The sequence below is a fragment of the Lampris incognitus genome, chromosome 16 (assembly GCF_029633865.1).
Source record: "Lampris incognitus isolate fLamInc1 chromosome 16, fLamInc1.hap2, whole genome shotgun sequence".
Lineage (NCBI taxonomy): Eukaryota > Metazoa > Chordata > Actinopteri > Lampriformes > Lampridae > Lampris > Lampris incognitus.
In genome coordinates, this window is record NC_079226.1 from 44,729,359 (window position 1) to 44,754,898 (window position 25,540).

The window sequence follows — 25,540 nt, forward strand, 5'->3', positions numbered from 1 at the left end:
CGGACCTGGGTGAGGCAATTTCACTGTATAAACAGAAAATGCTGACACCCCAGAACAAAGATGAACTGAGCAGATTCTTGGGGATGCTGACCTACCTGTCACCCTACATCCCAAAGTTTGCAGACAAAGCACACACACTGAGGGTGCTGCTGAAAAGTGACGTGCCCTGGACATGGGACACTGACCACCAAAAGAGCTTTGAGGACCTGAAATCAGTTATCACCGAACATGACTGCCTGAAGTACTATGATCCGAGCACACCTCTGACACTTGAGGTCGATGCATCACATAAAGGACTGGGCGTGGCATTAGTGCAGAACAAAAGACCCATAGCTTTTGGCTCAAAGACACTGGACGACTGCCAATCCAGGTACAGCAACATAGAGCGAGAAATGCTGGCCATAGTCTATGGAATGCAGCGATACCATACCTACCTGTATGGGAAGTCATTCATTGTAGTTACAGACCACAAACCCCTCGTTACCATATGCACAAAGCCACTGCATGCCGCCCCGCCACGGCTTCAGCGAATGCTGATAAAAACACAAGGATACAACTACAAGGTCACGTATCGACCAGGAAACCAGATGGTCCTGGCAGACACACTCAGCCGACTACCCAACCCTGAGAACAACAGCAACATCGAGCTGGACAAGCGCATTGACGGAATAGAGGCAGAAGTCGAGGATCCAGAGATGCTCACTGTTGCAGTGATAAACTTCTCTCCCGAGAAACAGGACGCACTCCGCACGGAAACCACCAGCGACCCCAGACTCAATGCACTGAAAGAGCTGATCCACCAGGGATGGCCAGACAACATCAAAGCTCTACGTGAGTACTGGTCATTCAGAGATGAGCTCGCAGTTGAAGCAGGAGTCATATTCAAAGGCAGACAGGTGCTCATCCCAGACTCCATGACTGATTCTATACTCGAACAGCTGCATGTAGGACACCAGGGCATCGAAAAGACACGGCGACTGGCGAGAGAAAGTGTCTACTGGATCAGAATGAACGATGACATCGAAAGAGTCTGCAGGTCATGTAGCGTATGCGTGGAACATCAGGATGTAAATCCAAAGCAACCTCTCAACCCACACAACACACCGTCAAAACCATGGCAATCCCTAGCTTCTGATCTATTCGAGATCGATGGACATCAGTATTTACTGATTGTGGACAGATATTCTAAGTTCCCTTTAGTGGATGAAATGCCCATGCCTGTGTCCAGCCGGGCAGTTGCACAAAAAATGGAAATGTACATGTCTCTTTTTGGAAGGCCTGACGAGATACTTACAGATAATGGACCCCAGTACACAGGGCACGCGTTCCAGAAATTCACGGCTGACTGGGGAATCAGGCAGGTGACAAGCTCACCCCACTATCCAGAAAGCAGTGGATTCATTGAGAGGCATGTGCGACACATCAAATCCATTGTGAAGAAAACCATGAGACAAGGAGGTAACATACAAGTGGCCTTACTACAGGTCAGAGCAACACCCATCGACAGTAAACTACCATCACCAGCAGAACTGATCTTCGGAAGGCCAGTCACCACCCTGCTGCCGAGTCGAGGGGACCCAGGCAAGGAGGAAAACCGACTCCACCTGGAGCAGAGAACAGCAAACATGAAGGAACATCATGACCGCAGCAGCGGCAGAGAACTACCTCCACTCGGTCCCGGACCTAAACAAGGAAAATGGGACTTGGTATCCAGCCACCGTCATACAAAAGTGCGATGAGCCAAGGAGCTACATTGTGCAAACATCAAATGGGAATAAACTCAGACGTGGCAGGAGCCACCTGCGGGAAATTCACCACCCCCATGCACTGAGGAGCGCAAGAACCCGCTTCACAGAACCTCAACGGGACACTCATGCAGCTGGAACTTCTTCCAGCCAAACCTGTGAAACACGCAAGACAGTACGCACAAGATATGGAAGAGCTGTTTCCAAACCAGCTCACTACAAGGACTATGAGTAGAGACAATCACACACAAAAGGAGGGCTCTGAATATGTTTGTATTTTGATACTGTAAAAATTGAAAACTAAACAGGGGGGATGTAGTGATATAACGCCATGTATATACACTGGAACTACACTAGGTGTTACGTACTACCCGGACTGTTATTATGGTTACACCACTACCATGTATGGCTATTACGTCTGCCTACTGAGCCACAATTAAACCTGAGTTCTATAACCCGGTGGGGTCATTGATCCTCGACCAATACTACCCCAAGTATTACTTCAGGTCATAGCTACTGTACTTACCTTAAGAATACTACTGATGAACCTCACCGGGTCATAGCTACTGTACTTCCCGTAAGAATACTACTGATAAACCTCACCGGGTCATAGGTACTGTACTTACCGTAAGAACACTACTGACAAACCTCACAGGGTCATAGGTACTGTACTTACCGTAAGAATACTACTGATAAACCTCACCGGGTCATAGGTACTGTACTTACCGTAAGAATACTACTGATAAACCTCACAGGGTCATAGGTACTGTACTTACCGTAATAATACTACTGATAAACCTCACCGGGTCATAGGTACTGTACTTACTGTAAGAATACTACTGATAAACCTCACCGGGTCATAGGTACTGTACTTACCGTAAGAATACTACTGATGAACCTCACCGGGTCATAGGTACTGTATTTACTGTAAGAATACTAGTGATAAACCTCACCGGGTCATAGGTACTGTACTTACTGTAAGAATACTACTGATAAACCTCATGGTTGGAGCAGAAGAAGAGTGTGAATCAACTTCGGCCACGCCGCCCCAACTCTCACAGCCGGCCGTGCTCGCCGCGGCTGTGAAGCTCCCAGAGTTCTGGCAGAGCGACCCGGCTTCGTGTTTCCAGCATGTCGAGGCGCTGTTCCACCTGCGTGGAATCTCCGCGGACGACTTCAGATACTATTTGGTCGTCGCTGCGCTGGACCAGCAGTCCACACGCCGTGCCATGCAGCTGTTGCGCGCCCCTCCGCAACACGGTAAATACGTCTCCCTCAAACATCTTCTGCTCCGGAGGTACAGCCTATCTGCCGCAGAGAATGTTAAGGTGTGTTGTTTCCTAACAATAGTTCCTATTGTTACAGAGAGGGCAGATAGAATCCTTTCCCTATTCGGTTTGGGCGACGGGACGGCTGTGGATCTCATGGACAATATTGCAGCGAATTCGGGGGACAACGCAACCACAGGAACTGCCGCGGCCGGGAAGCGAACCCGTATCACCCGCACCGCAGGAGACATCGTTAACCGCTCGACCCTTTAGTGACCCTTTAGTCAACCCGGCCAAGTGTCAGTTTGGACTGCCGGTGACTGACTTCTTGGGTCACCGCATTTCGCCGCAAGGCGCGGTCCCGTTGCCTTCTAAGGTGCAAGCGGTGGCGGAATTTCCCCGCCCAGTCTCGGTTAAGGCATTGCAGGAATTCTTGGGCATGGTGAATTTCTATAACCGTTTCCTCTCTCGCTCTGCCCACCTTCTTCAAGCCACTTTACGAAGCCCTGCGGCTTAAGAAGGCTAACGACCCCGTCGACTGGACTCCCCAACGGGTCAAGGCCTTTGACGGAGCTAAGTGCGCCCTGGCTAATGCTGCCCTCCTCGCCCATCCCACACCCACGGCGTCCATAGCTTTAACAACCGACGCGTCTGACATAGCCGTGGGGGCTTTGGTTGAAGAGCGTGTGGCGAATGCGTGGCAGCCACTCGCATTTTTTAGCCGCAAACTGCGAGATAGCGAGTACAAGTATGTAATGATCTGTGCCCTCTGGCTAAGTTAACTTATAACATTAATGAAGCAAGGACGACTTCTCTCGTGCTGGGTGTTTATTCATCGACCGGATTCCTACTGACGTTGTTACGTACATCACGTGACTTTGTTGTGGCGCTACGGAAAGCCGTAAGGGACATTAGCAAATCAAATATTACTAGCAAATATTACAAAGTACAGCGTTTTTGACCGGGAGTTGCTGGTACTGCACCTTGCAACCCGTCATTTCCGCTTCCTGCTGGAGGGTCGCTCCCTCACGGCTTATGTGGATCATAAACCGCTGACTTTCGCCATGTCCAAGGTGACTGAGCCGTGGTCTGCTCGTCAGCAGCGCCACCTGGCGGCGATCTCCGAGTTCACAACGGACATTCAGCATGTGGCCGGGAAGTCCAACCTTGTTGCTGATTGTCTGTCGCGTGTGCTTGTGTGTCCTGTGCACCTCGGTGTGGATTTCTCCGCTATGGCTGCCGACCAGCCCAGTGACCCGGACGTCCTTGCCCTTAGGTCAACGCGTACCGGTCTCAAGCTAGAGGATGCTGTGATGCAGGAAGGCAGTCCTGCCCTCCTCTGCGATGTCTCCACCGGCCGTCCCCGCCCCGTTGTTCCAGTGGCCTGGCGCCGTCGAGTTTTCGATGCGATTCACTCTCTCTCGCACCCTGGAGTTCGGGCGTCGGTGAAGTTGGTCGGTTCCAAGTTCGTCTGGCCTGGCCTCCGCAAGGACGTCAGGGGTGGGCAGCTGCGTGTGTAGCGTGCCAGCGCGCTAAGGTCCACCAGCACACTAAGTCGCCCCTCGAACCGTTTCCGATCCCAGCCAGACGTTTCGACCACGTGCATGTGGACCTGGTGGGCCCTCTTCACAGGGTTTTACGCACCTGCTCACAATGGTAGATCGGAACACCAGGTGGCCAGAGGCTGTCCCTCTATCCTCCACAACATCCTCGGATGTTGCACGCGCTTTTCTTTCCTCCTGGGTCGCCCGTTTCGGCACTCTGTCAGATATCACCTCAGACAGGGGCCCCCAGTTCGTGTCAGAGCTCTGGTCGGCACTTGCGTGATCCTTGGGTGTGCAGGTACACCGCACTACCGCGTATCACCCTCAGGCTAACGGCTTGTGTGAACGTTTTCACCGGTCGCTCAAGGTAGCGCTGCGCGCTGCGCTCTCGGATGGTAACTGGGTGGATGGTTTACCTTGGGTTATGCCCGGGTTGCGTTCGGCTCCTAAGGAGGACCTCGACGCTTCGCCCGCTGAGCTGGTGCTCGGTCAGCCGCTCTGCGTCCCTGGGGAATTTTTGCCTGGGAGTTCCGCTCCTCGACCCCGTCCGGCCGTTTATCCTTTTTTGTCCGACAGCACTCGGGTTCCAGGCCCCGTTCAGCACTGTTTTCCGCGGTCGTTCGTGCCTGCGGAGCTCATGTCGGCTCGTTTTGTTTTTGTACGGCATGATGCTCACCGCTCGCCCCTCCAACCCCCATACGATGGCCCATTTCGGGTTCTTGAGACGGGTCCTAAGGGTTTTGTGCTGGATATGGGTGGGCACCCTATCACGCTTGATAGGCTTAAACCGGTGCACAGGGTGGCAGGCGAAGTTGTGTTTCCGGCCCAGGTTCCCCGTCGGGGTCGACCTCCTACCAGGACGCCGGCAGTGTCTTCACGGGTTCAGCGTTCTGCTTCTCAGCCGACTTTGGACAGTGTTTCACCTACGGTTTCGGCTGAGGGACGGCGCAGCCGTTATGGCAGGCTGCTTAAGCCTCCAGTGAGACACTGATTTTCTTTCCAGGAGTCCCTTCTGGGTGTTGGGGGGGGGGGGCTGTGTGGCGGACACTAGGGGCTGTTTCTCTCACACAGCAGGGTTGTGAGCTGGGGGCGTGGTTTACGTTCCCGGGCTTTCTGGTGCAGGGTTGTTCCTGTTGTAGTTTGGTTTTTGGAGCTGAGGAATAAAGTTCAAACTCGCCTTCGTCTCCTGTGTTTTTCCTCATCCTGCCACAGTATAAGTTTTCCTAGTCTTGTTTAAAATCTAATATAGGTTTTCCTAGTCTCGTTTAAAACCTAGTATAAGTTTTCCTAGTCTTGTTTAAAACCTAATATAGGTTTTCCTAGTCTTGTTTAAAACCTAGTATAGGTTTTCCTAGTCTTGTTTAAAACCTAATATAGGTTTTCCTAGTCTTGTTTAAAACCAAGTTTTCATAGTCTTGTTTAAAACCTAGTATAGGTTTTAATAGTCTCATTTAAAACCTAGTATAGGTTTTCCTAGTCTTGTTTAAAACCTAGTATAGGTTTTCCTAGTCTCGTTTAAAACCTAGTATAGGTTTTCCTAGTCTCGTTTAAAACCTAGTATAGGTTTTCCTAGTCTTGTTTAAAACCTAGTATAGGTCAGTCTGGTCATTGTCTGGCCATTGTGTGGTCAATTTATGGCCATTGTCTGGTCACTGTATGGTCATTGTATGGTTATTGTCTGGTCATTGTATGGTCACTGTATGGTCATTGTCTGGTCATTGTATGGTCATTGTATGGTCATTGTCTGGTCACTGTATGGTCATTGTCTGGTCACTGTATGGTCATTGTATGGTCAATGTATGGTCACTGTATGGTCACTGTATGGTCATTGTCTGGTCATTGTATGGTCATTGTCTGGTCATTGTCTGGTCATTGTATGGTCATTGTCTGGTCACTGTATGGTCATTGTCTGATCATTGTCTGGTCATTGTCTGGCCATGTGTGACCGTGTCTTAGACGGGTGTGTGTGCGACAGAAACAAAGACCTTTTGATTTTGGAACATTTATTGAAGTACCGGTTGAACAGTATGCATGGAAGATGCCATTCACACACCCTTTCGGGTTATTTCAGAATCAGAATAAACGGCATAGCCAAAGTGCATCACATTACCCTATTTGGAATAGTACTCTTATTCAGAATGTTAGATGACGTCTGCGCATGTTTTCAGGGAAGAATTGTGGACTTTTGAGTCACCTGCCACATAGGAAAACCTCTCTCCTGGCTGCTGTCAGAACTCTCGGCACCATGCTTTTCCAGCCTGTTTCTTTCACAGTTAGACATTTGCGGTGAATCAAATTGAGAACCACCAGAAAAATGCATATTTTGCATATTTATGCATAATTACGCATAATTTTAATTGTCTGGGATTTTTTCCCCTTACTCTCTGAGACAATACCTACCACCTCCAAAAAGAATTAGGATCATAAATGCTTTAGTTTTCGGTCCCGCTATCTACACTAACTAACACACACACACACACACACACACACACACACACACATTACGAAAATATATGAGTGATGATAATGTTAGGCACACATGGCACTAGCAGCATTAGCTAGCTAGCTAACACGGTTCTGGAAGTTTCTGAACATTTTCTGACAACGTTAGCATAACGTTATAGCCAACGTCAAAACAGCATTAGCTAGCTAGATAACGTTTACTAGCTAGTTTAGAGCAACAACAAAAAAAAGCACTGACTAAGATCACAACTCTGTTCATTCGTAGTTAACATTGCAGCAACATCGGGGAGAAATAATTATTTTTACCATATGTGATATCAAAAGTTACTTAAACCATTTACCGGAGCTTCTTTTACAATTCACATGGTTTGTTAGCTAACGTTACCTGTAACGTTAATTGTGACAGAGGGCTGTATCGGTACCCGCTCATGACGTGACTGTGCTAGTTAACGTTACCTGGCTAGTTAACTAGCTAGTTAGCTAACTAACGTTATCGGGAGATACCTGTGGTTTCTGATCACACAAATGCACAGCTAGCTAGCTCCAACAGATCATTAGTTTCTCGATTATGTCTTGCGTTGTTGTAGCATAACGATATAGCAAACGTCAAAACAGCATCAGCTAGCTACATAACATTAACTAGCTAGTTTATTGCAAAAAAACAACAAACAAACATTGACTAAGATCACAACTCTGTTTATTCGTAGTTAACATTGCAGCAATATCGGGGAGAAATAATTATTTTTACAATATGTGACATCAATACTTACTGAAACTATGTACTGGAGCTTCTTTCACAATTCACATGTTTTGTTAGCTAACTTCAGTCGTTACCTGTAATTGTGGAGCGGGAGACAGAGCAGAGGGCTGTAGCTGTACCCATTCGTGACGTGACTGTGCTGCCTAGAAGGATTCTGATTGGTCAGCATTTGCAGTCCAGAGAGCCCGAGCTGACTGTGACCACGCAGCAAGAACAGGGGTACCGGTGCAGCATAAAGACAGGCATGGTTCACAGATTTACTGCTGCATGCCAAATAAGAACCGCTACAATATGCCCCAAAAATAATTGATAAATTATTATCATTATTCTTACTACAACCACAATATTATGGGGGGGGGGGCGAAGCTTAAATTTTCCTTTCTTATGGGAGGTCCCGTTTGTTATGGGAGGTTCACCCCCCCCTCCCCCAATTCGAGCCCTGCTTTCACCTGAAGGATAAAACTTTCTTTGCCTTCTAAGAATCTAGAGAATCTAGATCTTCACTATCAAAAGGTCCCTATGGTGTCTCAGTTTCATCCTTTATTCATAAACTGTGCACATTGTCCTTGCATTATACACCAATCAGTCAAAACATTAAAACCACTGACAGGTAAGTGAATAACATTGATTATCTGGTTACAATGGCTCCTGTCAGGGGGTGGGATATATTAGGCAGCAAGTGAACAGTAAATTCTTGAAATTGATGTGTTGGAAGGAGGAAAAATGAGCAAGCGTAAGGATCTGAGCGACTTTGACAAGGGCAAAATTGTAATGGCTAGACTTGGTCAGAGCATTTCCAAAACGGCAGGTCTTGTGGGGTGTTCCAGGTATGCGGTGGTCAGTACCTATCAAACGTGGTCCAAGGAAGGACAACCAGTGAACCGGTGACAGGGTCATAGGTGCCCAAGGGTCATGCATGTGGAGAGTGAAGGCTAGCTTGTCTGGTCTGATCCCACAGAAGAGCTGCTGTAGCTCAAATTGCTGAAGAAGTTAATGCAGGCTATGATAGACAGGTGTCAGAACACACAAGGCATCACAGCTTGCTGCACATGAGGCTGCATAGCCACAGACTACTCAGAGTGCCCATGATGACCCCTGTCAACCACCAAAAGCTAGTAGAATGGACACGTGAGTGTCAACTGGACCATGGAAAAGTGGCAGAAGGTGGCCTGGTCTGATGAATCACTTTTTCTTTTACATCATGTGGACGGCAGGGTTCGTGTGTGTCATTTAACTGGGGAAGAGATGACACCAGGATGCATTAAGGGAAGAAGGCAAGCTGGTGGAGGCAGTGTGATGCTCTGGGCAATGTTCTGCTGGAAAACCCTGGGTCCTGGCATTCATGTGGGTGTTACTTTGACACGTACCACCTACCTAACATTGTTGCAGACCAAGTACACCTCTGATGGCAGTGGTCCCAGTTGGTTTTAATGTTTTGGCTGATCAGTGTATGTTATAGCTGATGATACCCAGCTGTACCTGTCTTTACATGCAATTATTATGAGGAAGTTGGCCATCTTATTTGACTCTTGTATGACTCTTGTGGTCGTTCAAATCTGGATGTCTTTCAGCTGCTCAGCTACTGAATTAGTTTTAAATTGTTGTTACTAGACCACCTACTCTGCTCTTATGATAGGTACAATACCATATGATACAACTGTATTGTCAGTTTGCACTGAAATTCTTTCTTGGCTTTACTCCCCAAGACTCCATTCTAAACGTTTTTTCTGTAACCCCAAAAATAAAGCTTTATTTTATGTTCACCACACCTCCCTATGCTTGTGTCCTGTCCAACAGAGTAGTACACAGCATCTAGACTACAATCTGACTGAACTGCAACAGCCAGTCCACTGAGAAGAGCTTATATGAAACAGGACAATCCTCCTTTTCTGGCTTTGTTTTGTTAAAACTTGTGCAATTCGGGAATTATTCTAAGTTTTAGTTCCCCACCTGAAACCCCGTCACTCTGAATATGTTTGGTATGTTTTCTATGAATAAAAGTATGATCATGGTGGAAGGGTGACAATCAGGGTTACATTTTATCGGCAAACCATTCAGCTGTAAGCTACAGTTAAGGTCAAAATTATTAGCCCCCTTTATGAAATCAAACAAAACCCTTAACCTTTCCATGGAAATGACCATAACCAAAAGTGTTTACAGTTTAACTGAAGAAAAAGAACAAAGACAAAATCTCCACTAAGCTTGATTAAGATATTTCGTTGATGCGCTGAATTGAAACAAGAAAAATAAAAATGACAAGGCCAAAATGATTAGCCCTCTGACAATTAATATTCAATAGTGTAACCTTTCTGCCTCACAACTGGCAACAACCTCTTATGGTAGTTCCTAACTAGCTTGGCACATGTCTCTTGAGGGATCTTAGCCCATTCTTCCATGGCAAACTGTTCTAGCTAATTCAAATTGCCTGGTTTTCCAGCATGGGCATTAACCTTGAGATCCCACCACAGATTCCCAATAGGATTGAGATCTGGGCTCTGAGAGGGCCACTCCAGGACTTTGATTTTGGTGTCCTTCAAAAAGTTTTGGACCAACTTGGATTTATGCTTCGGGTCATTGTCTTGATGGAAGACCCAGCAGCGACCTAAAGCTAGACTGGCAGCAGATTTCTTTACATTATCCTTCAAAATGTCAACATAATCTTCTTTCTTCATGATCCCTTGCACCCGAACAAGGTTCCCTGTGCCTGAAGCAGCAAAACAGCCCCACAGCATTATGCTCCCACCACCATGTTTAACTGTGGCAACTGTGTTTTTAGGGTTGAAGGCCTCTCCCTTCCTTCACCAAACAAAAGTAACATCCATGTGCCCAAACAGCTCAAGTTTAGTCTCATCAGACCAAAGGACAAACTTCCAAAACTCTTGCCCATGCTTCAAATGTTCACGGGCAAACTTCAGTCTGGCTTTGATGTGCCGCTGTGTGAGCAATGGAGTTTTTCTTGGATGATGACCTCGAAGCCCACCACTATGAAGAGCGCTCACAACAGTCTTCCTTGAAACATCAAGTCCAGAAGAGGCCAGTTCAGCGACAATCATCTTGGCAGAGATCTGGGATTGTTGTTGACATCTCGGGTGACTATTTTCCTCTCCAAAGTTTTTGAAATCTTGTACTTTCGACCACACCCAGGTTTGTTTCTAACAGAACTTGTCTCCTTGTGCTTTGCAATGATGCAATGAACAGCTGTTCTAGACACTGTGACACGCTTGGAAATGGCAGTATAGCCTTCCCCCTTAAGATGAGCATCCACTATCTTCTTTCTGAGTTCCAGACTGATTTCTTTACTTTTTGGCATGATGAAATTACTTCTTACCAAGAATTTAAGAGTAGTCCCTCTCAATCAAGTGTTCAAGTGCCGCTAGCCCTGTTCACTGGAGTCCCTTAAGTAAAGCGCAATGCTGATTGATTGCTCAGGTGTGGTTTGAAAGCAAAAAAAAACACATGGGGGCTAATAATTTTGACCACCTCAATGTTCACTACGTTTGGTATAAAGCAAACCTGAAGATTTATTTTGCATTCCAAAAGGTACCAAATAGGGGCCTTAACAATGATGAGTGTTTTACTATGTAAAGTTTTATGAATGATGCAAAACAAACATTGGGCAGAATTTTAGGGAAATGTTCCATAGTTCCTTGGGGGCTAATAATTTTGACCTTAACTGTAAGCTTGAGCATTGAAATTAACTTGGAATGCACTGTCTTTGAGACCATTGTCCTGGTGGATGACCAGTGTTTTACTGAACAGTGCCACTGTAGCACTCCACTGTAGCACTCTACTATAGCACTCTGCTATAGCACTCCACGGTAACACTCCACTGTAGCATTCCACTGTAGCACTCTGTATAGCACTCTGCTATGGCACTCCACGGTAACACTCCACTGTAGCATTCCACTGTAGCACTCCGCTATAGCACTCTGCTATGGCACTCCACTGTAGCACTCCACTGTAGCACTCCACTGTAGCACTCCGCTGTAGCACTCCGCTATAGTACTCCGCTATAGCACTCCACTGTAGCGCTCCACTGTAGCGCTCCACTGTAGCACTCCACTATAGTACTCTGCTATAGCACTCCACTGTAGCACTCTTCTATAGCACACCACTGTAGCACACCACTGTAGCACTCCACTGTTTCACCTCACTGTTGCAGTGCAGGCTCTATGTTGCCTGTAGTTGTTGAGGATGAAGATGGTTTTACTGTCTTTGGCATAGGGATCTGGTCCCGTGACAAACTTTACCAATGTAATTTAAAGTTGATGTTACATGGAAAGCTATATTAAGTTTTTGGCATTTAGCCAATAATTCACTTTTTATTAGCTTTTTATAAGTATTAGCTTCAATTTTTTTACTATTTGATAATAAGGATTATCTGTTTGAAGCAGAATTGTTATTTGAATTCACAGCATGCCAAATTATAATTCTAATAATAACACGATAACATAATATTAACTTTAACTGATATGCATATATGAGCTCATTTCTGTCTGCAACAGACTAGATTTACATAAAATAAAATTAGTTAAGTAATCGAGCGAAACTCAAAATCCATTCCACATGTGTTCATCTGACAAATCGAGTTATTGGGTTGAATTTAGCATCAAACTCGATCTGTCGAAGAGTGTGAGATATTACAAGATATTCCGAAATATCCACCATCTGGGGCACTGGCTTGCTGACAAGTCATGTCCATGCTCCAGAACATTTCTTGGCTGCACACAGATTACATTTAGCAATAATGTGCAATACCTGAAAGTACAGAATAATGAAAAAGGGAACATGGTAGGGTGGTATGATGGGTTACTGGTACAGGATGTCCATTAAGGGATGACTGGGGAAGTCCTCAGTCCATATGCCCTGTAGTAACCAGAGCTGTATGCTGCACACAGAGTGGGAACGCTGTTGTTTGTTTATATTTCTTTCTTTTTTAACATCGACCATCGTGTTTCCCCACCTTCAACGTGTAGAATTAAACCCCAGGTCGAAGCATTAGATGAAGAGCCGCATGGCACTTGAAAGCAGACGGAGGCTTTTGGAATAGCTGTTGCTTTTCAGAACTGCTGGTTGTATGCGTGACATGAGCGGTTGTGTTGTGTCATTAACTCTGTTTAAGATGGTTCCACTTTGACTTGTCCCGGCATGCCACGGAGGCTCTTCTCCTGTCCAATGGAAGTGATGGAAGTTATCTCCTCCGGAATAGCAAGGAGGGACCAGGATGCTTCTCCCTGTCTGTGAGGTAAGCCTGCCTGTTACAGCTTCATCCTACACCGCGTGTGCAGCCCTGGGCCGAAGACGAAGAGTCCGCAGCCTGCAGCGACCGCTTCCATGCTGGCTTGTTGTCTCGTGACAATGCAAAGACTGAACCTTGACCCTTCACTCTTCCCCGCTACCAGCATGAACCACCAAGCGAAATGATACATGACACCTGCAGTGGGTATAAAAGTCTACACGCCTTGTTAAATGGCAGGTTTTTGTCATGTAAAAAACATGAAACCAAGACAAGTCATGTCAGATCTTTCCCCTCTTTTTTACTTTTATTTATTTATTTTAATTTGCAACCCATAAAAATAAAGAGTAAAACAATCAAAACATTCTAGGGGGGAAAAAATGCAAAACTTAAAAGAACCTGGTTGCATAAGCGTGCACTCCCCTAAACCAATACTTTGTTGAAGCACCCCCTGGTTGTACTACAGTGGTCTGGGGCGAGAGTCTATCAGCTTGGCACATCTTGAATTGGGAATATTTTCCCACTCTTCCTTGCAAAAATGTTCTAGATCCGTTAAATTGTGAGGGCATCTCCTGTGCACAGCCCTCTTCAGCTGGACTCGGGTTTGGGCTCTGCTGGGCCGTTCCAAAAGTTGGTCTTCTTTTGGTGAAGCCACTCCTTTGTTGGGTTGGATGTATGTTTTGGGTCATTGTCGCACTGAAAGGTGAAATTCCTCCTCATCTTCAGCTTTCTAGCAGACGCCTGAAGGTTTGGTGCCAAAGTAGATTTGAGCTACCCATAATTCCCTTCACCTTAACCAAACCCCAGTTCCGGCTGAAGAAAAGTAGCACCAAACAACCTGATGTCACCGAGATACGTGAAATAACCACGACTTCTTAACACTCGCGTTACGTGGTGGCGGCACGTCATGTCTTAAAATGATGTGCCGCCAAATTCCCGTAGCCTGAGCCGGATCTACGCACAGGCATTCTAGGCACCGCACATGCTTTGCCCTCACACAGGGCAAAACGTTTTGGTAGCACAGTGGCCCAGTGGTCAGCACTGTTGCCTCACAGCAAGAAGGCCCTGGGTTCGAACCCCAGGCCGTCCCAGTTCCTTTCTGCGTGGAGTTTGCATGTTCTCCCCATGTCTGCAGGGGTTTCCTCCGAGGCTCCAGTTTCCTCCCACCATCAAAAAGACATGAATGTTAGGTTAATACTCCTGCCTGTGCCCCTGAGCAAGGCAACGGAAAGAAGAACTGAAGTTGGTAACATTGTTTTAGAAAAGTGCTATATAAATAGTCATTATTATTATTATTATTATTGACAACATTGCCACAAGCATCCAAGTCCTTCCACGAGCTGAGCTCTTGTGGCTTCAGAGTGGCTGCAGAAAGTGCTGCAAGTATAAGGAGAGTGTGCCCGTTGACTCTAAGATCTCTCATCTACCCAAACACCGGAGTGCCATGCCATGGTCCATGGCACGTTGGCTTGCCATGATGAACCATTGACATGATCCAGATGTGTCCACAGAACGGTCCAAATACACTGGTCTTTTCACACAGCTTCAGTAGCACACTTCAAGGTTTCAGTGCGTCCACTGAACATTGTGACCTGGCCTTGGTTAATACGTAACTGCACTCGTTAATGCTACGCCTTGATCCAGCGATCACTACAACATGTAGACACAATCTCAACATGTTGTTGCATTTTCTTTCATTGATTATTGCCTCACATTGTGATACAATATTGTTTCATGTTTAATTTTACCTTGTATGTAAATGATATTTGTGGTGCTGAAAACAGCAGCTTGGGGATGGCCAAAGTGTTCTGTGCCAGTGTGTGTGTGTGTATATATACACACACACCCAATGTGATGCTTTTATCACAAAATGAACAATAGGTTAGATAAGCCGCCCCACTCTCTGCTGATGTTGCTGCTCTTGGCAGCCTCCCTGACCAGGTTTCTCCTCGTCTTCTCGTCAGTTTTTGAGGGACGTCCTGTTCTCGGTTGTTCCATATTGTCTGCATGGGTTGATGGTCTTCATTGTGTTCCATAGACCATCTATTGTCTTGGAAACTCTTCTGTACCCCTCTCCTGATTCCTGATCCCTACCTTTCAACGGGATCCGGTTCATGCTTTGTTAGATCTTTGTGGATCAGGGCATTTGCAGTTGGATGCAACCAAGAAGATGCCAGGACAGTCCTGCAGGAACAGCGGACCTGTATTTGGGGTTAATCACACTCACTCTAATTGATGGCAGGTGTGTACTAACTATTACTCCCATTTAACATGAGTTGAATGTGACGGGGCAACTCTGAACACAGCCACACCCCCAATTATAGAAGCGCGTGCATACTCATGCAGCCAGGTTATTACACAGGTATTGTACCCCCCCCCCCAAAAAAGAGAAAATGTTTCTGACTGGTTTTCACTTCATTGTTATTGGTTATGTAACCGGTTATTTTCTTGCCCGGTGCGGGATTCGATACGAGGTGTACTGCACCACAAGGCGACGTCGCTAACCGCTCGGCTAAAGGGTCAGGGTCTTATTAGGAGTTTACACATACATACATACATACATTTTCCAAGCCGCTTATCCTAAAAAAAATTTTTTTTTAAAGTGGAAAAAGTTTTGACGTGACTTATCTCGGTATCATGTTTTTACATTAGAAAAACCTGCCATTTTAGCTGGGGTGTGTGTACTTTTTATCCTCTGTTTACACACACACACACACACACACACACACACACACACACACACACACACACACACACACACACACACAGAGTTTTGTGTGTGTAGTGACAGTGGGCTACTTGCCAGGAGTTTTAACTTGGATTAAGTTTTACATCATTTCAAAGTCAATACGATTCTTTTCTTCCTTTGCCTGTCGTTCCGCTTCCGGGGTGGCAAGATGGCGGCGCGAATTCACGTTTGCGGCGGCCTCGGCCAGCACCGTCCATGCAGGGTCTTTGTCCACGTCTGCGTCTTAGTGTGTCTTGGTTTGATGCTGGGAGAGCTGGCGCTGGATCGGCTGGGAGAGCCTGGTCTGCTGCGTCCTCTGGGCCCAGGGACCACGGCCCTGCCCGGAGCTGCGGCCGAAGAGGAAACGCCGAGGGCGGCCTGACAGGACGTGGAAGCGGGGCAGGCTAAGCTAACTTCTAGCCCATGCAGACCGGCAGCTCCGACAGTCATCCTGGCTGGTGTTCGCTCCCTTGGCCAGTGATTTTTTTTTATTTTGATTTGAGTTTGGATATGTGTGTTAGTTTGTATATGTGTCTTTGTGCTGCACTGCTGTGGGCAAGAGGAAACCATGATTTGTTTAATTTCATGTGCACAAGTGCATGAGGTGAAATGACAAGAGAACGTGTTTCTGATTCTGGTTCTTTCTGATTTCTTATCTTTCCTATGCAGGGCGAAAGACTCTGTCAAGCATTTCCACGTGAGGCGAAGTAATGGTCGCTATATCTTTGGTTTCAATGAGTTTGCATCCCTCCAAGATTTTGTCAGCCACTTTGCCAACCAACCTCTGCTAGGCAGTGACACAGGTACATCTTTACTTGCAGCTCAAATCAAAGTTCCTCATAGTCATAATACAGCGTCACACCTTATTTCCCAGAATATTTCCATGATGCCACGTCTTTACTTTACTGGTGACTTTATCTACAACACGATTCAGTTTCTCTGTTCCCTGCTGATGATGTAGACTACACCATCTCCTCTCTACTTTTCTACCAGGAACTCTTATTGTCCTCAAATGTCCATATCCATGGCGCGTTGAAGAGCCTTCAATCTATGAGTCGGTGCGAGTTCACACTGCTATACAGACGGGAAGAACAGAAAATGACCTCATGGCCAAGGCGCCGTCGGTATTTACAGTTTTGTTGCAAACACATGCTAGGATTTGATGCACATTACCTAGCTAGGCTTTAAGACATCTCAAAACATCACCACACAAGTAACTAGACACATACAGGTCATATTAATGGATCAGACTGTGATTTTACCAGATCAGTTCAAAGTATGTTTACGTTTTGGTAATTTAAAGCATTTCTTTACAGTTGGGTACAAAGGAGGGCTTTCTGGTGAAGCAAGGGGCGATGGTCAAGGTAAGACCATAGAATAAAGGTTGCTGGGTATAAGGTTAACGTTACTAAGAAAAAGAATAATGAAATAGCATCACTATGTCCAGTTATCTGGTTCTAGCCAAAATACACAGCCACAGTGTATTTCCTACAGAACTTTTGAAGTCTTACCTTCACAAGGACCCTTTAGTAACACATTGCTGCTGGAGTTGTTTGTAGCTCTGCAAAGTTCATACCATTGAGTATTTACAAGACTATATATTGTGTACCTCGTTGCAGAGCTGGAAACAGAGGTGGTTCACACTCAATAGATACGAACTCAAATACTTCAAAGACAAAATGGTGAGTTTCTCTTTAGCTGCTCGTGACTTGATATTGTAAAGAACATTTCAATGAAGCAGCATCTGCAATTTGAGCAATAACCTTTAAACCTGAGCTTTTGGTGCAGAGGATGCACTACAACTGTTTAAATGTTCCAGGACTAGGGCAGAGAAGTCTTCCAATAGACTAAAACAGGTGCACCAAAACTGTCTAAATCTGCTTCTTGCATCAGAAGAAGCCCTCATCATGTCCACTCTGAGCTTTAGGTAACATCGGGAGATTCAGTTAGATATAGTTTGCAGAATATATGCTAACAGGTATAACAATAATATGCTAATATATGCTAATGTATATATGATCTATTAACCCTTACTTTGTCACCCTTATTTAAAAGCAGGCCTCAGATTTATTTCTGAAGTTACATTTGGGAAGTATGAGAACTGCAGAAACGATGAAACACATAGATAAAGATCTCTTTTGTTTACGCCATTACTCGTGTTTGGTCAAATGTTCAATGGCCTCCATCTATCATAGGCATCTTCCTCACTTTAATGGACCATGGAACTAGACTTAATATTCCAGCACTAACTTCAGATCCTAATGCATGGCAGCACGGTAGCCCAGTGGTTAACGCTGTTGCCTCACAGCAAGAAGGTCCTGGGTTCGAACCCCAGTCCACCCCAAGTCCTTTCTGTGTGGACCTCGCATGTTCTCCCTGTGTCTGCGTGGATTTCCTCCGGGTGCTCCGGTTTCCTCCTACCATCATAAAGACATGCATGTTAGGGTTAATACTCCTGTCTGTGCCCCCGAGCAAGGCAGTGGAAAGAAGAACTGGAGTTGGTCCCCAGATGCTGCAGCTGCCCACTGCTCCTGTACAATAGGATGGCTACATGCAGAGGATAAATCCGTTGTAACTGAACAACTGTACAATGACAAAATAAAGTGTCTTTCTTTGTTTTTCTAATGTCAAGTCGTGCTCAAAGTGGTCATAACGAAGGTTTCCTGAGTAGACGAAACAGATGTAAGCTGTTTTGATTCATCTGTTCTGGCTATGAAATATCTGATCCCTACCTGTACTGGTTATTCAAACACATACAAGTGAAAGTCCTATGAGGCATTTTGTAGCACTGGTGTACCTCGCTCAAAAGCCTCAATAACTTCAATAGTCAGAGAAGATAAATCATTCCATACCTTCTGTATTTTAACCTGCCAACACTTCAGCTGACTTTCAGTAGTGACCAAAACTGATCCAGCCATGGAGTAAGTTATAGCAATATTACATTACATTACAGTCATTTAGCCAACGCTTTTATCCAAAGCGACTTACAATAAGTGCATTTAACGTAGGAAATCAGGAGAACTACTAGTCATCAGAGGTCATAAGTGCATCTAAACAAGCATCTAAGAGCAAAACCAGTGCTAAAGTAAAAGAGCAAGAAAGAGATTTTTTTTTAAATGAGTGAATACAATAAGTGCTAAGAACAAGTAACAGGGTAGTAGTTCTTAAAGAGGTGAGGTTTCAACCTGCGCCGAAAGATGGGCAGTGACTCCGCTGTCCTGACATCAGTGGGGAGTTCATTCCACCACTGTGGGGCCAGGACAGAAAAGAGCCATGACCGGGTCGATTGGCAGCAAGGGGCCTCTGAGCGATGGGGCAACCAGGCGTCTCGAGGGCAGCAGAGCAAAGTGGGCTCTGCTGTATATAGTATAGGCTAGAACTAGAGTCTTAAACTGGATGCGAGCAGCTACTGGGAGCCAGTGTAGGGACATGAGAAGGGGAGTTGTGTGGGAGAACTTAGGGCGGTTGAACACCAGACGAGATGCAGCTTTCTGAACAAGCTCCAGAGGTCTGATGGCTGACGCCAGGGCACCAGCAAGGAGGGAGTTGCCGTAGTCCAGCTGGGAGATGACCAGAGCCTGGATGAGCACCTGTGCCATCTCGTCGGTGAGGAATGGGCGAATCCTCCTGATGTTATAGAGGAGCTATCTGCAGGAGCGAGCAACCGATGCAATGTTTTCAGCAAATGACAGTTGGTCGTCCAGGATCACACCCAGATTCCTCGCAGTCCGAGTTGGTGTCACCACGGTGTTGTCAAGGTTGATGGCCAGGTCTCGGTGTGGGCAACCTTTCCCCGGGAGGAACATCAGCTGTGTCTTATCCAGATTGAGCTTCAGGTGGTGTGTCGCCATCCACTCCGAGATGTCAGTCAAGCACGCTGCAATGCGTGTCTCTACTTGTGTGTCAGAGGGAGGAAAGGACAAGATCAGCTGGGTGTCATCGGCATAACAATGGTAAGAGAAGTCATGCGAGCAAATAACAGAATCCAAGGATGTCGTGTACAGAGAGAAAAGGAGAGGACCCGGAACCGAACTCTGTGGAATGCCTGTAGTCAGTCTGCGAGGCTCCGACACAGATCCCCTCCATGTCACCTGGTAGGAGCGACCCGTCAGGTAGGTTGCAAACATTGAGAGTGCAGAGCCTGTGACACCCAGCCCCTCGAGGGTAGAGAGGAGGATCTGGTGGTTCACTGTGTCGAATCCAGCTGACAGGTCCAGGAGTATCAGGACAGAGGAGAGAGAGTTTGCTCTCGCAGAGTGCAGCGATTCTGTCATTGCAAGGAGGGCCGACTCTGTCGAGTGACCCACCCTGAACCCAGACTAGTTGGGGTCCAGGGGGTTGTTCTGGTGGAGGTACAAAGAAAGTTGGTTAAAGACAGCACGTTCGAAAGTTTTGGATAGAAAGGGTAGAAGGGAAACTGGTCTGTAGTTTTTGACGTCAGAGGGGTTAAGTGATGGTTTCTTGAGAAGGGGGGTGACTCTAGCAGTCTTCAAAGCAGATGGAAAGCATTTTGCCTGGAGGGAGGTGTTTATGAGGTGGGTTAGATAAGGAAGGAGTTCAGGTGCTATAGACTGAAGAAGAGGGGAGGGGACCGGGTCAAGGGAGCATGTGGTAGGGCGACTGGATGTGATGAGGTTTAGAACCTTGTCGGGGGAGAGGGGAACGAGGTGTGATAAGGTGGGATGTGGAGAGATGAGGGACGGTGCAGAGGGTGGGATAGTGCAAACAGCACTAACCGGGTGGTGAGAAAAGGAGGATCTGATGTCGTTTACCTTCTTGTCAAAGAAGTTAGCGAAGTCATCAGGCAGAAGGGAGGAAGTAGGAGGAGGAGGTGGGGGTTGAAGAAGTGTTGAGAAGGTTTCAAAGAGTTTCTTAGGATTAGAGGCAGAGGATAGGATTTTAGAGCGATAGAAGGCAGCTTTAGCAGCAGACAGGGAGGAGGAGAAATTGGAAAGAAGAGACTGGAAGTTGAGAAGATCATCTGGGAGTTTGCCTTTTCTCCATTTGTGCTCTGCCACTCTCAGTCTCCGTCTGTCAGTACGTACTGAGTCAGTCAGCCAAGGGGCAGGTGGAGTTGGGCGTGCAGGCCTGGAGGTAAGGGGACAGAGATTGTCCAGACAAGAGGAGAGGGTAGAGAGAAGAAGATCAGTAGCAGTGTCAGGGGGTAGGAGAGAGAAAGATTCAGGTGTACGGAGGATAGAGGTAACAGAGGAAGAAAGATCACTGGCAGAGAGAGAGTGGAGGTGTCTACGGGTGGAAACCATGTGGGTAGGGGAAGGGGCTGAGGGGGGTGAAGAGAGGGAGAGAGAGTAGGACATGAAATAGTGGCCAGAGAGCTGGAGGGGAGCAACAGAGAGATTGCAAATAGGGCAGTGATAAGGTCCAGCTGGTTGCTGGCCTTGTGGGTAGGAGGAGAGGGTGAGAGGTGAAGGTCAAGGGAGGAGAGGAAAGAGAGAAGAAGATCTAGCTTGTTAGTGTGGATGTTGAAGTCACCGAGAAGGATAAGTGCAGAGTCATCAACAGGGAAGTGCGAGACAAGTGTGTCAATCTCCTCCAGAACTCACCAAGGGGGCCTGGTGGGCGGTACACAACCACGATGGTGAGTTTGACTGGATAAGAGACAGTAACAGCATGAAATTCAAAAGAGGGCGGAGAAAATTGTGGAATGGAAACAAGAGAGTATTTCCATTTCAGGGAGATTAGCAGGCCAGTACCACCACTCAACCTCCCAGCTCTGGGAGTGTGAGAAAAAGAGTACACATCAGACAGAGCTGCGGGTGTAGTAGTGTTTTCTGGCATGATCCAGGTCTCAGTTAGAGCAAGAAAGTTGAGGGAGAGCAAGGATGCGTAGCCTGAGATAAACTCAACTTTCGGCACTGCAGACTGGCAATTCCAGAGCCCTCCTGTCACCTCTTGCTCAATGTGAGTAGAGGGAGTGGAATAGATGAGATTGGTAGGGTCACAGCGCCTAGGAGTGACCCAATGTCTATGTCGGCCCCGGGAAGAGTAAAGGACATGAATACGAAGGAAACACATGGTCTATACTAGGTACACAAAATACAGATGACTGACCAGATCTAAAAAGAGCAGTCTGTGCTTGACGAAGTCTTGGCTTGAAAAAGTCGCACTTGCCTTTGTTCACTCTAGCCTTCGTTCAACCTAGGCTTGAAGCTGATGCTTCCAAGTAGCAGCAGTGATTTAAAAAACACTGATTGCTAATTGTCTGCCATGAGTGCAGGCCACACCCTGGCCACTTAACACCCAATTGGCCAAAGAGATACATGGAAAATAATCTTCTGGGCTTACTGCCCAGAAACTGGACAGTTATGTAAAACTCTATCAAACCTCACACAATAGTATTAAAACTGCAAACAGCAAGTTACCTAGGAATATATTTATAAGCTAAAAGGATAACTAACTCAAAACAGCTGGGCAACAAGACATATTTAAGGACGCCTTAGGTGAAAAACAGCTGCAGCTAGAATAAGTAAATAAGACAAGTAAGTAAATAGAATAAGACAGCTACAGCTAGAATGAGATCCCACTAGGAACCAGCAGCAGATGTATAGACAAAAGGACTAATACTTAAGCAGCTGGAATAAGACTAGTAACAACTTGTTAAGCAGGAAAAATTATTCTTACTCTATTCTAGATAAACCAGCAACTCAGAACCACTCCAGAAGTTAAGATGCACACTGGATTAAAACTGAATCAGGCCAGACTTATAAATCCCTGTGATGTTCTGGCCACACCCTGGCCACCTAACACCCAATTGGCCAAAGAGGTACACTGAAAATAGGCCTATTGCCCAAAAACTGGTCACTTATGTAAAACTCTATCAAACCTCACACAATAATATTTAAACTGCAAACAGCAAGTTACCAAGGAATATATTTATAAGCTAAAAGGATAACTAAGACAAAACAGCTAGGCAACAAGAAATGTTTAAGGGCACACTAGGCGAAAAAACAGCTACAGCTAGAATTAGTAAATAAGACAAGTAAGTAAATAGAATAAGACAGCTACAGCTAGAATAAGATTCCACTAGGAACCAGCAGCAGATGTATAGAGAAAAGGACTACTACTCAAGCAGCTGGAATAAGACTAATAGCAACTTGTTAAGCAAGAAAGATGATACTCTATACTAGATGAACCAGCAATTCAGAATCACTCCAGAAGTTAAAATGCACACTGCACAATATCAGGCAGCATCTGATTTTTTCTTCTGCTCTTTCCTAGCATGAGGAACCCCTTCGTACCCTGGATCTGAGAGCCTGCTCAGCTGTCCAGTTTGACTATTCTCAGGAGAGAGTCAACTGTTTTTGGTATGTAGTTTGTCACTCGAAGCCCGCTTTGAATGAGCAGTTGGACTAGTTGAGGGTTTGAATGATGGTCAATGAAAGATGAATAAATGGTCAATGAAATTCAGTAGAAGCTCATGTGAGGTTTTTGCATCAAGGGACATGAACTTCCCCATTGATAACAGGAATTCTCCAACTCGGTACACAAGCATAGAATCAGAACCAGAATAGAGGCACGTAAAACAGTCCATGGGCAACCAAGATGACCCCAGCATCTCTAATTTGTGTCATACAAGTGTCTTATTCTTTTCATATAGTTTTATATATTTATGTCTATACAGTGGCCACAGTGGGCATTTTTCAGCAAGCACATAGCAGTTTTACTTCCTCTTGGCCAGAAACTGTTCCAAGTGGGGTTGAATAAGGGGAAGTCCTAGCAAACAGATAACAGAGGGAAGGAAGGGACAGGGAAGTCTTCATCAGACTCAGCTGGAGGTGGCAATTTGTCTGTGGCAGATCAGCCTCAGTACATTCACCAGACACTGCATAGTGTGCAACATAAGTGTGTTGACTGCTGCATATTTCTGCCATCTGTACACAGGGAGGGATGATGTCTGGACTTGGAATTAGTCATTCAAATCTCCCGTTGGTTCTTGGTATGGGCAGTGGAGAACTGTTTTCAGTACTCTTGATTAAAAAAAAAAAGGATTGCGCTTTCACATTGTCAATCAAGGGCATCCTCAACACCTTTTTCTGCAGGCCAGTGTCATCACAAGCTTTCTTCTATCAAATTAGTTAAAATAGAACCAATAGAATATAAGAATGTAGATGAGCGTTGGTGAGTTCTGTGAATGGGCTGGTCTCAGACAATCCCACTAATGTTCAAATGTTCAATGCAATTTTCAAGTCCTGAACTACTACTACCACTAATTCTACTACTACTACTACTACTACTACTTTCGGCTGCTCCCGTTAGGGGTCACCACAGTGGATCATCCGTTTCCATCTCTTCCTGTCCTCTGTATCTTCCTCTGTCACACCAGCCACCTGCATGTCCTCCCTCACCACATCCATAAGCCTCCTCTTTGGCCTTCCTCTTCTCCTCTTCCCTGGCAGCTTTGTATTCAGCATCCCTCTCCCAATATACCCAGCATCTCTCCTCCACACATGTCCAAACCATCTCAATCTTCTCTCTTGCTTTGTCTCCAAACCGTCCAACCTGAGCTGTCCCTCTAATATACTCGTTCCTAATTCCTGTCCTTCTTCATCACTCCCAATGAAAATCTGAGCATCTTCAACTCTGCCACCTCCAGCTCCACCTCCTGTCTTTTCATCAGTACCACCGTCTCCAAACCATACAACATAGCTGGTCTCACAACCATCTTGTAAACCTTCCCTTTAACTCTTGCTGGTACCCTTCTGTCACAAATCACTCCTGACACTCTTCTCCACCCACTCCAAAGCAAGACATGCAAGATTGAGATGGCTTGGACATGTGTGGGGGAGAGATGCTGGATATATTGGGAGGAGGTTGCTGAATATGGAGCTGCCAGGGAAGAGGAAAAGAGGAAGGCCAAAGAGGAGGTTTATGGATGTGGTGAGGGGAGACATGCAGGTAGCTGGTGTGACAGAGGAAGATGTAGAGGACAGGAAGAGATGGAAACAGATGATCCGCTGTGGAGACCCCTAACGGGAGCAGCCTGCCTGGACTCTCTTCTGCACTCCCCGTTACTTTGGATAGTCCTGAGCTGATGTGGCTAAAAGTGGGCTGTAATTGAAGGGCCAGTTGAACATTCCAGCATACCCTCCCAAACCCAGCTGGAAGCAGCTTACGGTCGGACAATCAACATGCACTTGTCTGACAACAGCTCGGCTGGACTTCCCTGCTGTCAACACTTGAGGTGCATGTCCCATCAACACCTGAGATGTCACCACTTGACAAATGAGAACTGCTGACTAATGGACAGCTCAGACAAAGTTTGTTTGAAGTGTGAACATTTTGGGATTTTTCAACTCATCAGAACATGAAACAACATCTCACATGGTCTCAAACTACTTGTTGTGTACTTTAGTGGCCTGCCATCAAGACTCTGTCGCTTGCGCTCCCATCTTTAGCTCAGACTTCACTAACTTAATAGACAACTGTACCCTTTTTGGATGAAGAAAGGCTTAAAAGTACATCTTATTTTTTCCAGTCTGGTGTTTCCTGAAAGGACATTCTACCTGTGTGCCAAGACGGGTGTGGAGGCAGACGAGTGGCTCAAGATCTTGAGGTGGAAACTGGTAGGCCTGTTTGCTTTCACTTGACTGCATCCCAAGCACACCATTTATTTCTATCCAGGAAGAAATATGTAGTACTGCCCTGTAGTTCTAGCAATGCTAACAGCACAATCTGATAAGAACAACGTTGCTTTCTTCCTCACCTTTACTGAACATGACTTTAAAGCCAAAAGCGTTTAGTTATTATAGAGCCACACACACTAGTGTACGTTAGT

The 25,540-nt window shown here is 46.1% G+C and overlaps 1 protein-coding gene across 1 annotated transcript in view; it reads left to right on the forward strand.

Moving 5' to 3' along the window:
- The window catches only part of dapp1 (dual adaptor of phosphotyrosine and 3-phosphoinositides), a 30,712-nt gene that overhangs the window by 4,498 nt on the left and 674 nt on the right, over positions 1-25,540 (forward strand). Inside the window, exons 2-8 of the mRNA XM_056295513.1 lie at positions 12,903-13,025; positions 16,414-16,547; positions 16,738-16,868; positions 17,061-17,108; positions 17,364-17,426; positions 22,984-23,069; positions 25,241-25,328. Coding sequence (XP_056151488.1) covers positions 12,903-13,025; positions 16,414-16,547; positions 16,738-16,868; positions 17,061-17,108; positions 17,364-17,426; positions 22,984-23,069; positions 25,241-25,328 — 673 coding nt within the window. The remainder of the gene's footprint in view (positions 1-12,902; positions 13,026-16,413; positions 16,548-16,737; positions 16,869-17,060; positions 17,109-17,363; positions 17,427-22,983; positions 23,070-25,240; positions 25,329-25,540) is intronic.